The 21,399-nt window shown below is 30.9% G+C and overlaps 2 protein-coding genes across 2 annotated transcripts; one reads left to right on the top strand and one right to left on the bottom strand.

Annotated features, from left to right (window-relative positions):
* The first annotated feature begins 6,134 nt into the window (after nt 1-6,134).
* Nucleotides 6,135-9,468, top strand: LOC114173393 (Glycine cleavage T-protein family). The gene is made up of 5 exons (XM_028057760.2): nt 6,135-6,824; nt 8,201-8,454; nt 8,605-8,703; nt 8,792-8,950; nt 9,037-9,468. Exons 1-5 carry the CDS (start codon nt 6,355-6,357, stop codon nt 9,279-9,281), a joined length of 1,227 nt encoding a protein of 408 aa, XP_027913561.1. The 5' UTR covers nt 6,135-6,354; the 3' UTR covers nt 9,282-9,468.
* A 278-nt stretch (nt 9,469-9,746) lies between these two features.
* LOC114173392 (Leucine-rich repeat protein kinase family protein) lies at nt 9,747-13,182 on the bottom strand. The gene is made up of 4 exons (XM_028057759.2): nt 12,403-13,182; nt 11,953-12,213; nt 10,953-11,837; nt 9,747-10,446 (listed from the first exon to the last, which is right to left on the bottom strand). The coding sequence occupies exons 1-4, from the start codon at nt 12,827-12,829 to the stop codon at nt 9,965-9,967; spliced, it is 2,055 nt and encodes a 684-aa protein (XP_027913560.1). The 5' UTR covers nt 12,830-13,182; the 3' UTR covers nt 9,747-9,964.
* Nucleotides 13,183-21,399: the final 8,217 nt, after the last annotated feature.

Raw genomic sequence — 21,399 nt, 5'->3', positions numbered from 1 at the left:
GGTTTAGACAGAGACCGTTGACTTTTCATGCTTTGCTGATTCAACTAACGTATGGGATTACGATGGCGGTGGGGTTTGGGGGCGAAGACCAACACCCTTTTTCCACTCACATCTCTTTCTCGGTTCTTTCTTCCTCAGGTGTATGACGTGGCAATTTGTGAGGGGAAATTCATTTTTTATTTAACAAAATAAATTTGAAAATGGTCAATATATATTATATAAATATTATTGGAACGAAAAAAAACAGTGACTAGTTTCCAAATTTTTGATTGCCTATGTTTTGGTGGTTTTAGATTGTTCGTGGTTGGCATGCCCTTTTCATAAGTCGTGTTTTAGATGCAGTTTGCGGCCTTGCCGATAAATCCGACTCTCGTCATATTGGTCATGCAACAAAAATATCCGCGTTCCACAAAGTATCAAACTTCATTTTGTTCACACATGTATCATATTACTTTTTATTTATTTAATTTTATCATTATTACATGTATATATATAAATAAAAAAAGCCGTATGAAGAATGTTGTATATATAAATATTTTTCTATGTTTTCTGTTTCATCTTTACAGTATTAAAATGTGACTTAATATATTTCTTTTTCAACATATAAGTCAGTGACATCACTACAATTAGAATTTTAGGATATTTAAGCAAACAGCGTAGATTACTAATATATGTAACTAGTAATTTAATATCTAGATTGATATTATTAACATTCGAACGTTAAAATACATAAACTGTGGTTATACTTTAGCCAATGTGGATATTTATTAAGCAGTAAAACAGTTTATGCAGAATATACCGTTTATCACTGAACAATCTATTAATACTTATCTGAGGATTTGGAGGACATATTTTACATAAAAAAAATATTATAATTTGGTTGGTTTTAATTCATTTTTTTATTAGCTAATGTGAAGAAATGTTTTATCTTTATGCTTGGGTTCACGTTAAAGAAGGTGATTCAGTTTGCGAATAAGAGCTTTACAGGCTTGAAAGAAAAAGACAGTAGAAGAATGCAAAAACAAGGGTCAAAAGTGAAATGGTACGAATACGTGGAAGTACAAAGTGGAAAGAGGATTAAGATTGGTTCCAGAAGGAAATTGAATCGAGATCACTGCATCCCTAGCTAATAATTAAGAAAAAGGCTATTGAGTAAATGATATTTGGTTAATAACTATTCATTTAATTATTTATTAAGAAAAATATTAAGGATTATTATTATTAAAAAATTATCAAAATATAATTTATCTACCAAGAATACAGACCTAGGTCTTATTCAAACGTGTCAAGCACTTGCCAATAAACAACTCTGACTAACATCTTTAACTTTACTTCTGAACCTAGAAGCGTGTATAACCTTGTATGTAGCCATTTTAGACTCAGTATAGTTGATAACATTCTCTAATAATTTAATTTTAATAAAAAGGTTATTGTTAATTAGATTTAATTAAAAAATTATAAAATAGAAGAGAGACTTGTTAAATTTTAGATGCAACCTACAGGAAAAAAAATCTTTTAATTCTGGTCATACAGGAAAAAAAAGGTCAATGTTGGCTATGTTAATTAATTAACGTCAGCACTTAGGTTCTCACGTTCCTTTTATCACAATTACTTGACCGGTTGCCCTAAATTTACTAAATCAATTAGTTAAATATGTTTAATGAAATAAGTTTTAATTGTCATTGTTCTTTATATTTTGTTTAATTACTATTAGTATTGAATAATACAATATCAACAAATTACTCCTTCCAATATTTTTAAGCGTTGTTTAAGTTATTTTTAGAGAAATACAAACATAATAAATTTTCATGATATTTATAAGATTTTTTATTTCTAATAATAGAAAAAAAATATTAATATTATTTGAATTTTATAAAATTAACTGTTAAATAAATAAAAAATATCTAAAAATAAGGCACTTAAAAAACAGAAAGAGTAATTAATAAATAGAAATAATTTCTTTAAAAGTATCCTATTGTATGGAATCTTGAAAATATTAAATGTTCTTTTACATATCAAAAAATGTTTAAATTGTAAAAGAAATGTTTAGTTATATTTTAATATTTCTTGAAACTTTTACAATTTTAGTTTAAAATTCAGAGAATTTAAAAATAAGTAAAAGTATGAGTGAGCAATGTATTAGAAAATAACTTCACATGTTGTCGAGAGAATATCATTTTTCACCTCCACGAGGAGAATAAAAATATAAAAAAATTGAGATTACAACTTTTAAAAGATTATAATTTTACAAAAAGAAAGATAAAGTTAAAAAGGCTTCACGCATTTTTTTTTAAATTTATTTTATCTAATTGATTGAATTTATTAAAAATTAAAATTTTGAATGTATTTAATATTTTGATAAATGGCCTTTTTTAATTTTTATCCAATTTTTAATAAATAGCAAAATTATGTTAAAAAACGTGTTAAAACCCTGAAAAATATATATGTTGCTAATATTGATCTAAAAGTATTACCGTCAATACTAATAAATTGTTCCAAAATAAATTTTACATATTAATTATTTTTCTCTGATCTTTATGTAAGATAAAGTGCCATTCTATTTTATTATAATACTAATAATACAAGTTTCTTTGTAAAAGTCGTTATTTTTTTTTATATAATTACTTAAATTTTTAAAATAACACTTCCACGAGATGGAAAAGTACGTTTTACTATTAAGATTTTTTTTTTCTTTTTAATTACAATCTGAACAAGAGAAGGGGTTCTTTGACTTAAAGAACGGGACGCAATAAATGGTGACCAACTTTCCTACTCTGAATCATCCAACAAGATATGTTGGGTTATCTATTGAGTATCTTAAAAGTTTATTTTTTTATATTTAAAAAAAAAAATTCTTGTAAATATAAGATTAGTTTTATAAGTAATTAAAAATACAAAATTACGAAGTTATAAAATTAAATTCACAAATATTAAATAATATAATATTTATATCCATTAATTTTTATCAATCCATTAGAAATATCAATCTTGATATTTAAAATAAATTTTATCATGAACATTCAGCGTACACTTTTTGGTTGTTGACCCTGATCTTTTATAACAACCGGCCTCAGTCCGTACTTTTAATATATTCTTCCGCCGTTCATATTTATAATCTGCTAAAATTTAAACCATGGGCTTAGTTCAACGTAGTACTATATTTGTTTTCTCCGCGGAGAAAGAATCAGTGTTTGGATTTCAACACTGAAATACAATTAAACCAAATAACAATAAAGAATATTTCACTTTGTCACTCAAAATCGCATTTAACTTTTTAATCTAGTTGTTATTTAAACTTGTTTATTTTATTTTCTTATTTACTCCATTTTGTTTCACAAAAATCAAATAAAAAAAAAAACCACAAGCATTCTTCTTCAAATATTGATTGAAACACATTTTGAATTATGAGACATGAGAAGTGACTTTGAAAAGTTTTTTCTGGTGACAGAACCTGATCCATACGCAAAGTATCAAACTTGTGAGGGAAAGTTAGACAAAACAAGATGTGAAAAGTAACGAGATTAATATTATTATTGTATGTAACGTGTTTTCTGTGGATTTGTGGTGGTGGGTGGGTGGTGATGCACTAATGCTGTGTGAGTTTTGTTTATGACAGATGCATGCATACATGCAAAGCAAACACATGTAATGCAAATCCTTTTGGTTGTTGTACAATGAACACAGATATTTACTACGATGAAATGAAATTAATTACAAAGAAGATAGTGTTCAAGTGAAACAGAAACAACAATGCTACGCGTCGTCGTCGCTCACATTGCGCAACAGAACTTACTTTTCTGGAGGTACCTACTAAATCTGTCAGTCACTGGGTTTTGATCAGCAGCAGCAGAAAAAAGGTATTGGGAAAGAATCACTTCTCCCCAAATTTGGTCATAACTTCCTCCCATAATAAATGCTTATGTAAAGTTAATATTATTTTTATAAAATTAAATTATTTAAACAATAATATTAGTATTTATTAACCCCGACAATAACATAAGAAAACTCAACCAACACTAGTTAAAAATATAAATTTATTAGGAAAGATGTTTATCACCGATCATAAAAGATAAAGTGGTCACATTTTGCATTAAACATCAAATTTATTTTCATCGGTTTAATTCATGACTTGTAATAATAAGTTGTTTACTATGAATTAATTTTAAATGACACGATGGTGTGTTTATTTGTAAATGATGGATTTAGAGGAAGAGCGAATAAATGTGAAAATAAAGTTTTTATTCATTTATTTTAAGGATTTTTAAAGTAAGTGAGTGTATTTAGATAAGGTTTATGAAATTTGTGAATGAATTAACTAGATAATTTTTTTTAATAGATTATTATTTTTTACTTATAATTAAAATTGATATATTATTATTATTTATTATTTATTATTGTTATTTTTATTTTTATTTATAATAATTATTAACATTTATTATTATTATTATTGGAGGTGAAAATGAAAGTATTTAAAAGTAAATTTTGTGGAAATTAATGAATTATTTGATGAATGTAAAGAATAAAAGCAAGTTTAATAAATTAAAATGTAAGATTACAATTTTGAAAAAAAATTTGAAAATAAAGTTCACAAAAGTTTGCGAATAATTGAATGGATATGATAGGAATTGTTTTCAATCTAGTCATCTAATTTTTTATTCAATTTAACTCCATATTTTTTAAAATGATTTAATCTTGTCTTTTTCGATTTGAGACCAAATTGATAAATAAGTTTAATTACAATTTATATATATTTTTTAAGATATTATTTTTTAATTTATACATCAAATCACTATACTTAAATATTCAAATTATTTTATTTCTTACAAGTGTAAAAAACTTTAAGAGTAAAAAATTACAAGGGTAAAATTGCAAAAAAAATTAATTTGAGTATTGAGGTGAAGTGATTTGATGTAAGAATTAAAAAAAAAAAATATTTTACATGTATAGATAAGTTGTAATCAAACTTAATAACTAATTTTTCCCCAAATATGAAATGATAAAATTAGATCGTTTTAAAAAATAAAGGAACTAAATTGAATAAAAAATTTATATAAATGACTAAATTAAAAGTAACAACTAACACTATCACATGACACGATTATAACCTGTCACGTGACATTATTATAATCTGACACATGACAATTTATATATTTTTAAATTTTTTTTAAAATCTACGACTTTGTGTCACTTGTTAACATCAACTTAAGGGAAATTATCAATTAAACATTTTTAAATAATTTGATAACTAAATTGAATAAAAAAATAACAAGGAGACCAAAATGAACAAAACTAAATTAGAAGAATAAATAAGTAAATATACCTTAAAATTATTATAAAATAAAATATAATAATAATTATTATCAATATTATTATTAAAATTATTAATTTTTTCAATACTCTTAATTTAACAATTAGTATCATTTTTTCACCATATTTAAAAACATTTCACCATATAATTAAAATTTAAATAAAAGTTAAAGAATTCAATTAAAAGTAAAGAACATGTATGTAAAATGATATATATATATATATATATATATATATATATATATATATATATATATATATATAAAACAATATAGTAGGAGAATTCTTTTTTTTTTGTGTTTACATCTCATTTCCCAGTTTTACCTTTAATTTCTGTTTTAAAAATTAATTATTTTATAGATAACTAATTTTTAACCATTTCTATAAAATAAATTTTTAACAATTGTTTTGAAAATATTTTTTGTGTATATATATTTAATTTTTTCAATTTTACTTATTATTTTAAAAATTAATTATTTTATAAAATAGTTTATTTAATAATTATTTTAAAATTTAATTATTGATGAATTTTTATGAAAATTGAAAAAATGAGAACATACATGCGCTGTGCAATAGGTCTGTATTTTCGCTAATATAGTTACTGCTAATCCCTTCACCTTTGTGATAATGAAATTCAACCCTTCTCCCTCAAATATATATGTGCAACTCAGCACTATTCACTGAAAACAATCCTCGAATATATTTACTCCACCATTTCTCCTTGGTGTCACTTTGCATGCTCGGTAAGAAAAACGGTTAATTAGGATTGATTTCACAGGGTAAAAGAATTCTCTTAAAAAAAGTAGGGTACACACAAATAAATGTAAGAAGCCACGCGAAGTTGAGTAAAGGCTCTAGCCTGGTCAGGAGCGGACGAGTGGATTCTCTCACACGACTTTCATCGAACACCTATCCATCTCCAGCAACGTGTCCACCGCCCAACAACCCACGCACCCAGCCAAACCCAACCTCCTTTCGGTGGTGCCTCACCATCACCTTCTTCTACTTTACCATCTTCTCCTTCTTTCCCCATAATCACCAATCCCCATGAATCGCGTAGCATTGGCCAAATCCCTTGCCCGCCGTTGCAGAGGCATTCACCACACTACGTGGAAGAGTTTCGGTAACCGTTGCGAAAGCCAGGTCCAAAGTGCCGGGCCCTTGGGCTCTCTTCTCAAGTCCCGTTCCGTTATACGGTTCCGCGGGCCTGACACCCTCAAGTTCCTACAGGGCCTCCTTACCAACGATGTACGGAGGTTGGGTGACCCCATTGGTGAGAAAACCGAAAACTTGCCCACGCCGAACGTGCCTGCTACTTCGGTTCCTCCTATTTATGCTGCCTTATTGACCCCTCAAGGGAGATTCCTCTACGACCTCTTTCTCTATAAGCCTCCCACGACGGACACCAAGCTCGATAACACCGGTTCTGCTCCTGAGTCCAATTCCGATAGACCCTTTCATTTGTTTGCTGACGTGGATGCTTCTGTGTTGGATGAATTGTTGCAAACCTTCAACAAGTGAGTTTAAGCTTTCTGTCTTTTAGTTTGGTTTATTTGCTCTGTTATGTATCATTGTTTCTTTTCGTGCCATTACTTTGATTTAGACTTAATTTCTCAACTTCACCTCTGTGTGTTTAGAAAGATAGATGATACATGTATGGGAAGGGAGAGAGAGAGAGAGGAGTTACTTCACTTTCCATTAACAGTTAATTTTTGCTTTTTTTGCAACTCATTTTTATTAGTATTTTCGCAATTCGCACTTGGACAGCTAATTATATATCCCTGGCCTTAAAAAGGTTATATTTACCATGATTTCTGATTGATTGATTCACAGAATATAAGTTTTAAGATGAAAAGTACATAGAAATCAAACTCTTATTAATTAGATGAATTTTTAATTTTTAAGAGGAGCAAGTACGAGTAGAAGAATATAGAATTGTTCTTGTGTTCAATCCTTGTCACCAAGCTTAACCTCATGCCAACCACTAATGAGTCTTCCAAACACACTAAGGAGCATTGAACAATCTTTGTGTTTTCCATTTATAAAATAATACTCCGTTTTTGTTTCCGTGACTAGTGCCCTAGCATTTGTCTTAAATCTTTAGCTGGTAGACACTGAATGGTATAGAACTGTTAAAATCTAATAGGATTAGGAAAAAGAAACAATGAAAAGAACTGGACAGATATATCCCAACAATCTTATTCAGCAATCTCAGAAGGAACACATTGGATGAGAAGGTGAGGTTCCAGAGCACCCTAGACCTCTCCTTAAAAGTCTCAGTTAATTAGTAACCGCCTAACCTCCTCTCAATTGTTCTGTCCCTCTTTTATAGGGACCTTTTACGTAATTCCCATCTCTACTTCTCTATTTTTGCACCTTCATATACCATTTTATTGCATCCATTTGTCGTGGTTATGTTACACTGCATATGCATGCTATAAATTTTGATGAACTAGATATTTAGCTGTGCACAAAGTAGATCGTTTGGCTTGCCTTGGCATATTGTTTTTGACGTGATCAAAACAAGTAAGTTCGTGTTTTGGTTATGGTTTTTGGTTGCAGTTGATCTTCTTCCTACACTTATTGGTTTTTATTTCCTAGTAGAAACCTATCATTTTAGTGCTGCAGATACCGGTTGTATTACAACCGAAAATGCATGGTATAAAGTGTGGTTACATTACACTGAATATGCATGCTATAAAGTCTGATGAACTAGCTTTTTAGCCTCTGAATATTGTGGATCGTCTGACTTGCCTTGGCATCTTGTTTTTGACGTGATCAGAGCAATCCGGTTCATGCTTTGGTTGTGGTTTTGGGTTGCAGTTGATCTCATTCCTTGTTGATTTATTGGTTCTTATTTCTGAGCGGAAACCATAACATTTTAGTGCTGCAGATACCGGTTGAGGTCAAAGGTTGACATTGATGATGTTTCAAGTGATTTCTCATGCTGGCAACGTTATGGTACTGGCCTTCCCGAGAAGTCTTCACAAGTAGAAGAACCAGAAGCAGCCTCTGTTGGCTGGGGTGCTGGTGTCGATAGTACTGCAATGTCATCTTCGCATGGGAGTGATAGTGGGTGGCAATGGTTCAAGGATCCCAGATTGACCTCTCTTGGTTTCAGAGGGATCTTCCCATCGAATATAACTCGTTAGTTAGCTGTTCCATAACTCGTTAGTTAGCTGTTCCTTCGCTGCTAGTAACAAAATGTGTCTATTTATCATGCAATCTTTTGTACTATTGTGACAAATCTCCAGATATTTAGTCAATAAGAGTCTCCTTCATCTCTATCTGTTTCAGCCCCTCTCATTGAGGTTGACAAAGAGACCGATGAACAGAATTTCTTTATGTGGAGAATAGAGAAGGGAGTTGCTGAAGGATCAACAGAGATTCCAAAAGGTATGTAGGTTTCCTTGTGAAAACTCATCCTCAATTGAATTCATTTGATCAAAGTTCGGTGTCTCAAATATGTTGTGATCACGTCCAGGTGAGGCGGTACCGCTGGAGTATAATCTTGCAGGTCTTAATGCAATTAGCTTTGATAAAGGTTGCTATGTTGGCCAAGAACTCATTGCTCGTACACATCACAGGGGGGTAATTCGGAAGCGGATAGTTCCTCTAAAGTTTTTGGACAACGATGGGAAAGGTAATCCTACAACCAGTATATGGCTTCTTTGGCGTTATATATTATTATAATGATGTACTCTTAGCCTTCCTTTTCTGCTATTCCAGAGTTAGTAAGCAAAGTCATTCCAGGCTCAGAAGTAATAAACACAGCATCCGGCAAAAAATCTGGTACAGTGACTACTGTCCTAGGATGTCGTGGTCTGGGGCTCTTGCGATTAGAGGAAGCTTTAAAGGGGTCCAGTGCCTTGTCCATTCAGGGACAAGAGGATGTGAAGGTTGTCGCTAGTAGACCTGATTGGTGGCCTTCTGAATGGCTTCAAGATCATGGACAGCACGCTGCTTTTGCCTAGGATGCCCAATGTCGTTCAAAGCGCAAGTAATTTACGAATAATTTGTGAATGGGAGCGTTCATGTAATCCTAAGGCTTCCTGTGGGTGAGTGGTTGGTAAAAAAGGGAAACGATAACGACGGAAGTTCTTGTGAATTTTCTTGCGGAATGAGTTTCATTTTAGGAATATGATTGCATGTTACTTTTCTCTTCATAGAACCTTAAAATAGGATTATTTTGTGTTTGCTTGCGTAGCTATTAGGAAGGAATATACTATACCACACACATTAACATAAAACAATACTTTGCCAGTTGTTTCAACGTTGTTTAGGTATGAGCTAGTAATTATGCGGCAGAAAAGCTCTAGAACATTAATTTTCAATTATACAAGTTTCCATGTGTATATAGCTCACGGTAAAGTTTCTCGCAGTATCAAGAAGAATGTATTTCAAGCTATTCAACTATAAACCACGAGAGTGGGCTGAGATCTCAGGAAGCACTGTAATTTACAAAAAAACTGAATTAACATATTTTAACTATCCCAGTTCGTAACAACAGGAAAGGAATCCATTTAGATCCACAATTATTTGGCAATGGCTAGTTTTAGAGTATATAGCTCAACGAAATAGTAGCATGTATGAAACCCAACCCAACTATCGGGAAGTGTTTAAACGTCTCCCAATACCAATAGACAGTAGTATATGATTACAAATGAGCAGAAGACACACTCAACTCCTGAATCACATCCACCACGGTTGGTCTTTGGTCAGGAGACTCATGAGTACACTGTATTGCAAGCTTCGAAAGTGTGGCTGCTTCAGATTTAGAATACCTTCCCCTAAGATTTGCGTCCACAGAATCATCAAATCTGAAAGACTCAACTGCTGTCCGTATTGAACTACCTATTGTCGTCTTGCCAGATAAAACTTGAAGAATAATAACTCCAAATGCGTATATGTCACTCTTCTCAGTAAATCGTCCGGTGGTAATGTATTCGGGAGCCAAGTATCCCATTGCAGCACTTACTTTAAGAGCTGAGAAAACAACATCATCTGCAAGAAGCTTAGGTAGTCCAGCATCCATGATCAATGGATTAAACTGATGGTCTAGGAGAATATTTTCCACTGAAATATTCTGGTGAACTATTGTAGGCTTGCTTGCATCATTGCTGTGAAGATATCCAATTCCTGGTCATAAATGATAAGCAAATGTCATACACAAAGCAGATATTATACAGAGTAATAAATTTGATGCTGCGTGTCATTCAGTGTTCCTGAACTTCAGAATTGTAAGACAGTCTTAATTGTTTGAATTATTGCATTGTAATAATTAGTCTCCTCCGATGTCTTCTCTGCACAATGATTATTGCTGGACTTTTTTGTCAGCTCTAATTCATTTGCATAAACATAAAGGACATCACTGGACTTTTCTTTTTGGCAGGAAAATTTTCTTCCGTACCGTATGCTGCAAGAGAATGCAGGTAAGGAAAAAATCTAGATACATACAGGTACTGTGTGATGTTATCCCATCAAAATCACTATTTCATCTTATAACTGTTGCTTTCATTTCAGTAACTAAAATTGGCAGAATTTAATGAGATGAAATACCGATTTTGATAAGATAACAAGACCAATAACACATGTGATGCGTATTTAAGTTTTGCTGAATAGGTAGGTAAATAGCAGCAACTAACCCTTTGCAATGCCGTTGATGATAGAAACTCTTTTGGACCACTCAAGCACATGGTCACTTCCATCCTCCAAGTCAAGATATTGGGAAAGGTTACCCATGGTGGCGAAGTCATAGATAAGGAAACATTCACCTCTACTCCTTGAGCAACAAAAACCTCTCAGCCTAACAAGGTTTTCATGTCTGAGAGAGGTTAGTAAGTTCAACCCCTTTACAAATTCGGCTTCCTCGGTTTTACAGCATGTCACGCTGATGCTTCTAATAGCCACAAGAGAACCATCTCTAATAACTCCTTTATAAACTGCTGAGAATTTGCTCTTACCAAGTAAACTGGCTTCCGAGAAATACTGTGTTGCAGATTCAACCTCATCCACATTAAACCTGAATTGACTTAGATAATCATTCAATAACCCACCGGCATCGGCGTTTTGACCGTTAGACAAATGATCCCACCCACTATAGTACTCAATATTAACAAGTGCAGAAGGACTTTTTGTGTACAATTCTTTAGGCTGGTAAGGACTAAGTTTCCCTTGAGAAGAAGAACTTGATGTATTGCTGATCCGTTGCTTTTGACGGCGGTATCTGAAGAATGTCAAAAATCCAGCACATATGAATGTAAGACTAACAGCTATAACACCTCCTGTGATGACAATTTGGGGAAACCTTGATTTTGAACAATGGGTGTGGTCACAATGCAACTGAACATTTGCAGGCTCTGGGAGAGCCTTCGAAGAATTACGACTTTTGTGTTGATCTCGATCCAAGGTATCAATATGGTTAACGTTTAAATCCTGATCTTTGTTGCATGCTCTCAAAGTAGAAAACTCAACTCCACATAAACCCGGGTTGTTTGCACCTTGGAATCCTTCCCCAAGTCTCTTCAATGCTTCATTTTCATGATAAAAAATTCGATCATTATACACAATACACTAAAAGATAGAGAGAAGTGCGAGGAAAATAAGTTAACTTCGTTACAAGGAAAGAAAGATAGAGAGACATACCCGAAGGAACAATTCCTGATAAAGAATTGTTCTGAACGTCTAGAACTTCCAAATGTTCAAGATGTGCTAGTGTTGCCGGAACAGTACCATTAAAGTTGTTGAAGCTCAAATTTAGCCTTCTTAACTTCTCTAACGTCCCCAAGCTAAGAGGAATCTGACCAGTTAACTTGTTATATTGCAAAGCAAGAGTACTAAGCTGCTTTAAGGAACCCATCTGTGTCGGTATATTCCCCACCAACTGGTTATCACCCAACTGCAGCACTAAAAAAAAGAAAAAAGGACACAACTATTAATTGGGTTCATTTCAAGAAACTTTCATAACCACCAGCGATTTGCAGCACTAGAGGCATCTTGTTCATACAGAATAAACTCAAGACTCGCAACAACTTATCTCGTAACATTAAACCTCTGAAGAAAAACCTTATACCAAAACAATTGTATATAGCTTACCCTGGAGACTAGCCATGTTGCCGAGCTCAGGAGGAATAGTTCCAGATAAACTATTGACGTCGAGATAGAGATCAACCAGATCAGTGAGATTTGAAATGTGTGGGGGTATCTCACCGGAAAGGTTGTTATAATGCAAGTATAAACCTGACAAGCATTTGAGTTCAGCCAGTGCTGGAGATAGCCAACCCGAAAGACCCTTTCCCTGCAAGGAGATGTTGGCCACTTTCTGGTTCTGGTTGCACGCAACCCCTTCGAACAAGCCACTGCATGGGTTACCGTCACTGATCCACGAGGCTAGGATCTTGCCATCTGGGTCCAGAGAGGACTTCAACTCCATCAGAGCTCTAAGCTCCGCAGTTCCGGCAACCACACGAAGAATTACAAATGAAATCAAAAGAAACAGAGAAAGAAAGCGAGGAACTTCCATATCTGGTTTTTGAGTGTGGATTTTGGAAGGAGAGAGAACTCACACGCGTGTGAGCTTTTATCTCTGGTTTGAATAATCTAAGTTTGAGTTTGGTTTTGAAATGTGCCGTAAAAAATGTAACATGTTGTTGGTCAACTTGTTTGAGCTTTGTTTGTGGACTTGTTAGAGTGAAACTTTGTTAGTTAGTGGTTATAGACGGAGAAAGAGGGTATGGAGGAGAAGGATACTGAGAAAGGGTGCATAATTAATTGAGTGATTTAGTAACTTTTTGATGAGTTGGTGACAGTGGGAAGCAGGGTTCACATTGTATCATCATCTTTGTGACTGTTGCAAGAGAAGAAGGTTTTGGGGGGAAATAGGATTTTAATCATAGATATCACTTATTATTATCCCCACTCCTTGTTTCTCAAACATTTTTGTATCGTCTAATTAAAGTCTGAATTATTATGTGGGTATTGCGGACCCCACCACCTTTGACTATTTCCTCATCCAACTTTTTTAACATTCAACCCTATTTCCTGCTATTATTTCTCTGCATCAAAATAAATTCAAATATGGTTTACGTGTCCATTGGGTTGATTGAGAAAAAGAATCAAATTAAATACAGTGATTCAAATTTAATTTTATTATGAACCTAAATCATTTCCACCCATAGATATTTACAGTTATTTATCTCAAATTATTTTACTTAAATGATTTAAGTTTATTTTAAAAATATAAATCATATTCATATTTGAAACTCAAAGCAATATTAGGAGTAACAGTAATAAAAAAATGGTTTGTGTCGTTGATCTTATTCTCTCTCTTTTTTATTTTTAAAGTTTTCCTCTTAGAAAATAATACTTAGGAAAACATTACATATACTTTATAAGAGTTTTTGGGTTTGTGGTGTATATATGTGTGTGTTTTCATATTTAAAGAGTTTGTAGGTCAAGGAAAGTAACCTACCCTTAACCTAACTTTTGGCACCTATTATTGGAACTTTACAGCTAACAGTGAAGGAAGTATAAAATAGAAAACTCTGAAGTAATAATAAAAGAAGGATTTAATTTAAGTTTCTTATGTAGAATGATTTAATTTAAAAATTTTAATTTTAATTTAATGAAAATAGCTTAATTAAATTATTTTTTGAAATTAAAAAATTAAATTGAAAAAAAAAATTAAAAATCTAATTGAATTGAAAAGAAAAATAATTAAATATTTAATTGAATTTTTTATAAAAACTAGAAGAAAAAAGATTTTAACCTTCTTGATTCTAACATTTGATTCTAACGTGTACATCCATTTTTCACTTTCTTTTAATCTAATTACATTCATATATTTTATACTTTTCAAACATCCCAACGTGTTTTTATTAAATAACACTTGTTTATTTTATATTTTTAATGATATGACTTTCAATTCTCTTATTTTATTTGTAATTTTTAACCTTTTAAAATTTAATTTCTTATTTAAGTTATTGTCTGACATTTTCAAATAAAGTAAAGAGAGTACATACCACTTTAATAAAATATAAAAAAGAAGCCGGAATTAATTACAGAAAAATGTGACTATCTATTTAAATACTAAAAATATAATTTTATTTAAAAATAGAAGAAAATGAAAGATTGTTAAGTGTCATTTAGTCCTATCTCCATAAATTAAGGGTGATTAATTATTTATTAATTATAATGCTGGATAATACTAATTTGAAAGAGAATTTTATATGAAAGAGAGAGTTGACAGATTAATTAGACTACTCTCCAATTTTCAAACCTCAACTGCATTCCAACCTCTTCTAAAATAAACTATTTGACAAGGTTATGCAAAGAGACAAAAACACAACTGTTTCTGGCACTAAGATTCTCTCCAGAAAACAAGATCAACACGATACATAAAAAAAAAGGTATTTACACAATAAAATAATTAATATTTTTATTTTAGATGAAACACACATTAATGTCGAGACTTTTATATTTATAATATAGTAAAAGATAAATGAAGGCTAATAATGAGAACTATGAGAAATATAAAATGTTTCTTAAACTGTTATTTTTATTTATTTATTTATTAAGAGTTAAACCCCACAATGGAAAAAACACTGACAACATCATCTATCAACACATACCACAACCTAAGGGTGGGTTGTCAAACATATAATACCCTACAGATCAATTTGTTACTTTTCTTTTTTCTTGTCAGACCCTATTTTTAATTCTTATCAAACTAAAATAAATATATATAACATTTTTTTACAAATACAGAAACAAAAATAATAATATTTAAAGATGTATAATAACATGTTTATAATTACATTTGTTAAAATAGTTTAGAACTCACGAGCCAACGTTTCATCACGAGTTTGGATTGGGTTAAATTTTTTTTACAAATTTTAATATAGATTGATTTTTGACCTGATTCATCTAAAATTCGATTCATTCAAGTTGAACTCGTGGTGAGCTGGATTGGCTCACTAACCCGCAGATAAAGGAATGTTTTTTATTAAATTGAGTTTTACATTTGGGTCATATTGTTTTTTTAGCTAACACATAAATAATTTGTATTTTTTTATTTTGGTTTGTATTTGGATTGTATTAAAATTTATTTAGATTTTAATTAGAATTATAATTTAGTTTTAACAGAAAAAATGTATTTTTTTTAATTAAGTGAACTTATGAGTCAACCCGTTTAATCCGTCAACCCATGGTGGCTCGGGCTGGATTAAAATATTTTTAACTGTTAAAAAATGAGCCGAGTTAGATTAATTCACTAAATCATCAATTCGTCCGTGATGAATCGAATCGGATCGAATTGAATTATCCGTTTTTGACCGCTCTGAAATAACAAATATATTAGTGCTACGTTGTATTGTTGGTAGATGGACTTTTATTCTATATTTTTCTGTTATATTTAAGTTGATGATATGATACATTTTAATTACTTGGTACATACTTAAGAAATGTAAAAGGGTATTTTTGGGAATGCTCCACATTATGAAATATTTTTGTGCCATGAATAAGTGTGAGTATGATATTTATGAAGAAAAAGTAATGGAGGACGGTCTCTGTCTTCTCTTGGTTTGTTTCTGTAGCTGCCATTAAGAACATGAAAATGATGTCTGTGATGGAAGCATGGTGGAGCCTCTCGCAATCTTCCACCATTCTCGACTTGATTGAGAGAAAAAATAGCAAACACTTGCACAATTCAAACTCACATATATAAATTCTAGGAACCATCTAGATCAACATTTTTAGTAGCTTTTGTACACCAAATTAACATCATATCATATCCTGCCAAATAACTTTTTATGTTAACAACGACAAATAAAATTTTATATATATATATATATATATATATATATATTCACAAATTGCACATACTTATTATGAAAATTAAAAAACTTAACATATATGACAATATATGATATAGAATTTTATGTCATTAATACAGTCAATATTTTGGTATTTTTCATTTATTAAGAAAATATTCAATGGAGGAGTTAATACCATGTGCTGTTACAATGTTAACATTGCCAAATTATTCTAAAATTGTTATGAATTAATGATTGTCCATTGATTTGATACATTTACTCATATGATTCATTACTTTTTATGGTAAATATTTGTATTAACTAAGTTGATTTGTTTCCTTTATGGATTACATATTGTATCTATAAATAGGACTCTTCCTATCAATAATAATAGATAGATGAGTTGCTCCCTATTCCCTATTCTCTATTGTTTCTTCTATTATCTATTATTCTCTCTATTATTCACTTTATTTCATAACACGTTATCAACACGATGCTCCAACCAATTGAGGACTAGTGAAAGTTTTTTCTCTATAACGACAGTGTTATGCGTGTCTCAATCCAGGCTCTTTCTAATCCTTTCTCAAATTATAATTTTACCTTATATTCTTCCTCTTGTGATAAGAATTATTTAACTTTATCAATTTTCATCTTCGTCTTATTATTTTTATTTTTATTTTGACGGTGATTATTATTATTATTATTAATATAATTATTTTATTTTATGTGCTAGTTCTAAACACACGAAATGTTGCAAAATTTGGATTTGTGACCCTTGATAGGAAGAATTCCTTATATTGGATTTTAACTGTTGGAATATATTTAGATGCAATGGATATTAGGATACCATTAAATAAAGAAATAAAGCATCTAAGCAACATGACAAAAATATTGTGAAAAGAGATTTCACAAATATTGTGAATTTATTTCATGCCTATGTATGTCTGGCTGGACAAAGCAATAAAGCTTTTGATGAAAAATCATGAAATCCGCCTAATATGCTCCATTCCCAGAAGTGAATGCAGCAATCAATATTATGAATTTCTTTCATGCCTTTGTATGGCTGAACAAAGCAATGAACTTTTGATAAAAAATCATGAAACCTGTCCAAATTGGTTCTGCTCCATTTCCAGAAGTGAATGCAGCAACATTTTATTTATATTTTCATGATCGATCATGATCTTGATTTTGGACATGGTTATAAAGAAAATTTCAAAGACACATTTTGTCACCAGAAGTGGCACGATAATGTGAAAAAAAAGGAAAAGGAAAATGTGAAAATATTGACAAAAAGATGAAGGTATATATTATCATTACGATGGTAAAGGCCATTTGAGTTGTACTTATTGTACACCAGAGCATCTTACAAATAATGAGAAGAACATAGAAACACACTTTGCTTATGAAGATGGTGATTCTGATTATGGCCATATGGATGCTACTCATCTTAATATTGTTATTTTCTTTGCTAAAACAAATGAAAGCATTGATCACCTAATTGATTATGAGAGTGTTGAAAAAAAAAATCTCATATTGATATTTACGTTTATATGAAAAACGAATGTTTTGCACTAGTACCAAAAGATATGTGTCTTATTGATAGTGCAACAACTTATACAATTCTCAAGAGTAATAAATTTTTCTCTTGTTTGATAATGTGAGACATCGATGTTAGTATTATTTATAGTACTACAAATATATTTGAAGACTCTAAAAGAGCTACTATACTTCTACCAAGAAGTTGAATAGAAACTTATTAAGTTTCAATGATATTTGTCTAAATGGATATTATATTGAGACAAACAATGAAAAAGATATGAAATATCTTTATATCTCTATGATTGAGTTGAAAAAGAAAGTGTATTGGAGAAATTATCAACATTCTCTTATAGTTTGTACTACAAGTTTATTAGTACAATTTAAATGCATGTCATGGTAAACCAGAAGTTTACAAATCAAAATGATTGTCTTGTTTGACATGATCAGTTATTATGATGCGAAAAAAAAAAGGGTTGAAAAACTCATGTGAACACGTTTGAAGCGTGGTAGACCTATTGGTTCCAAAGATAAAAACTCTTGAATGAGAAAGGGGGCTAATATGCAAAATAACCTAATCGAAAAGGTTGAAATCCCAAAAGATTCATTTGACATAATTAATGGTTCGGTTCCAAAAGAACCTCAGGTACCTGAAATGGTTGAAAATGATGAGATCTCAATAAATTATGTCATGAATCATATAATATGGAACCAAAAGGAAGTTAACATTGACGAAACTTTTACTTATAACATAGCGATGAATGCTATGAATGACAATGAGGATCAATAAACAATGATCATTGAAGATTGTCGGCAAAGAAAAGATTGGCCAAAATGAAAATATGCAAAGAAGCATAATTATATTTGTTTGCTAAACGAAAGGTTTTTGGACGTATAGTTCACACTCCTGAAGTTGTGAAACCCATTGGGTACATATGGATTTTTGCGCAAAAATCAAATTAAAAATGATGAAATTGTTAGATACAAAGCATAATTGGTTGCTCAAGGTTATTCACAAAACCTTGTATTGATTAGTGAAAAAACATGTTCACTAGTATTGGATGCAACAACATTGCAATATTCGATTATCCTAGTTGCACAACAAGGTTTGCATTTACATCTAATGGATGATGTTATAACCTATTCGTACGGTTCTTTTGAGAATTATATTTATATGAAAATCCCTGAAGGATTTTATTTGCCCAACAAGACAAATTCTAAAAAGGGTTATTCAATAAAATTGAACATGCTCTTTTATTGATTAAAGCAAGGATGTGTGTGGTATAACCATCTTATTGAGTTCTTATTAAAATAAGGATATGGAAATGATCCTTTTTGTCTTTGTATTTATATGAAAATATTAGAAAATCAATTTTTCATAATTATTGTTTATGTAGATGACATAAACATCGTTGAAACTACTAATGAGCTCACAAGGCAATTGAAAGAATTTGAGATGAATGATCTTTGAAGGGCAAAGTCTTGTTTGAAATTAGAAATTGAGTATTTAAATAAAAGTATTTTTATACATCACGAGGCTTATATGATTAAGGTGCTTAAAATGTTCTAAATGGACAAGTCATGTCCATTATGCACTCCAATAGTTGTGAGGTCGTTAGATGTTGATAAAGACTATTCTTAGACCTCAAGAAAATGATGAAGATCTTCTTGGTCTAGAAGCACCATATCTTAGTGTCATAGAAACACTAATGTATCTTGCGAATTATACTCGATCTAATATTGCATTTGCTATAAATTTGTTAAGCAAGATATAATTCTTCAACTACAAGAAGAAAATGGTTTGGAGTAAAACATATACTTCGTTACTTTAAGGGTACTACGAATATGACCTTATTCCATCCAAATGATTCAGATTCAGACCAATGGGTTATGGATATGCATGTTATTTTACATATTCTTACAATGTCACAATGGTTGATCACAAACAAGATGTTTGTTCACATGTGGTAGCACAATGGTTTCATGAAGGTATATGAAACAAATCATAGTAGCAACATCGTCTAATCATACAAAATTACGAGGAAAGTTGTGAATATGTTTGGTTAAGGTTTATAATTCAACATGTGCAAGAAACTTGTGACTATCCCCGAGAAAGATGGAATCAACAACCATATATGAAGACAATAGTGTATTGTTCAATTGAAAGGATGATATAGATATCCAAAAATTCGTTCATCTGAAAATATGACAAGTCTATTTGTAAAGTTTTTGCCAAGAAAAACTTTTGAGCAAATGACTCACAAATTTGGACTCTGTCACCTTAATGATGTAAGTTTACATGAGGGGGAGAAATAGAATATGTGATGAACAATATTGTATTAAAGAATACAGAATGTTGTACTCTTTTTCCTTCACTAGGTTTTTTATCCCAATGGATTTTTCCTAGTAAGGTTTTAACGAGGCACATTCTTTATCAATGTACACTCAAGGGGGAGTGTTATGAATTAATGATTGTCCATTGATTTGATACATTTACTCATATGATTCATTACTCTTTATGATAAATATTTGTATTAACTAAGTTGATTTGTTTCTTTTATGGATTACATATTGTATCTATAAATAGGACTCTTCCTATCAATAATAATAGATAGATGAGTTGCTCTCTATTCTCTATTCTCTATTGTTTCTTCTATTATCTATTATTCTCTCTATTATTCACTTTATTTCATAACAAAAATGATATTAAGTAGGATTTTAGGAGTGTTTATCTGAAAAATAAATAGTTATATGTCTTACATGAACATAGGATTAAATAATGTCATAAAAATAATTCTTTTTTTTTAACCAAACATAAAATAATATTAATAATAATAATTTGAATAAAACGCATTTGACATTTGCATCCTCCAATTCGGGAGAATTGAATCTACTAAGAAATAATTATAATTTTTTAGCAGGTTTGGTGTTCAATATACTGTGAATAAAAACCAAGATAATGCATTTTAAAGGATATTAAACTAAAGTAATACAAATGCGAAGTAGATTAAAGTACAAGGTAGGTATGTGTGTACAAATCCACATGAGACTACATATGCATTCCAACTTTATATATTTATAATAACATGAATTATTTTTAAATAACTGAAATAAAATAATAATAATAATAATAATAATAACAATATAGGGCTTTAAGCATGCGCTTCTTAGTGATTACAGTTGTCTAATGGACTCATGTTGACAGGCTTGGTTTGTACACTTTTATGGGCTTCATTAGCTACCCTCATCATCTTCCTTCACCACACATTATTACCAATCCAATCTTTAAATGCTTCTCATGCCAACCAAACATAATTCACTTTCATTATCATCTTTTTTTTTTCTTCACTTTTCCATTTTATCCAAATAAAAAACCAACACCAGTCAATACAATTTATACTGTTAAACAAACACCAAACATCATTGTCCATAAATTGTTGGTTAATGATCGTTTTGATTCTATTCCAATTTTCAAGAAAATAAAAAGGTAAAAATAAAATTGGTGCTGCGTTAAAAAAATCAGAAGCTTCATAACCCTATAAATAAGCAAATAAAGAGTGATTAAAACAAAATTCAATATTGGACTTGACCTTGTTTTCCATGGTCCTACACGGGCTTACTTCTACGGGCCCAATTAGAGAACACTGCTTACAAAGCTACGTGACTACAACGACGTCGTAAAGCTGAGCGAATTAAAAAACGGAAAAAATAACATGGGATGATGCGATGCGACCCATTCATTATT

This window comes from Vigna unguiculata, chromosome 2 (genome assembly GCF_037176805.1).
Source record: "Vigna unguiculata cultivar grain cowpea cultivar isolate G323 ecotype 2 chromosome 2, ASM3717680v1, whole genome shotgun sequence".
In the NCBI taxonomy this organism is placed as follows: Eukaryota; Viridiplantae; Streptophyta; class Magnoliopsida; order Fabales; family Fabaceae; genus Vigna; species Vigna unguiculata.
This window is presented reverse-complemented; position numbering and strand designations above follow the sequence as displayed.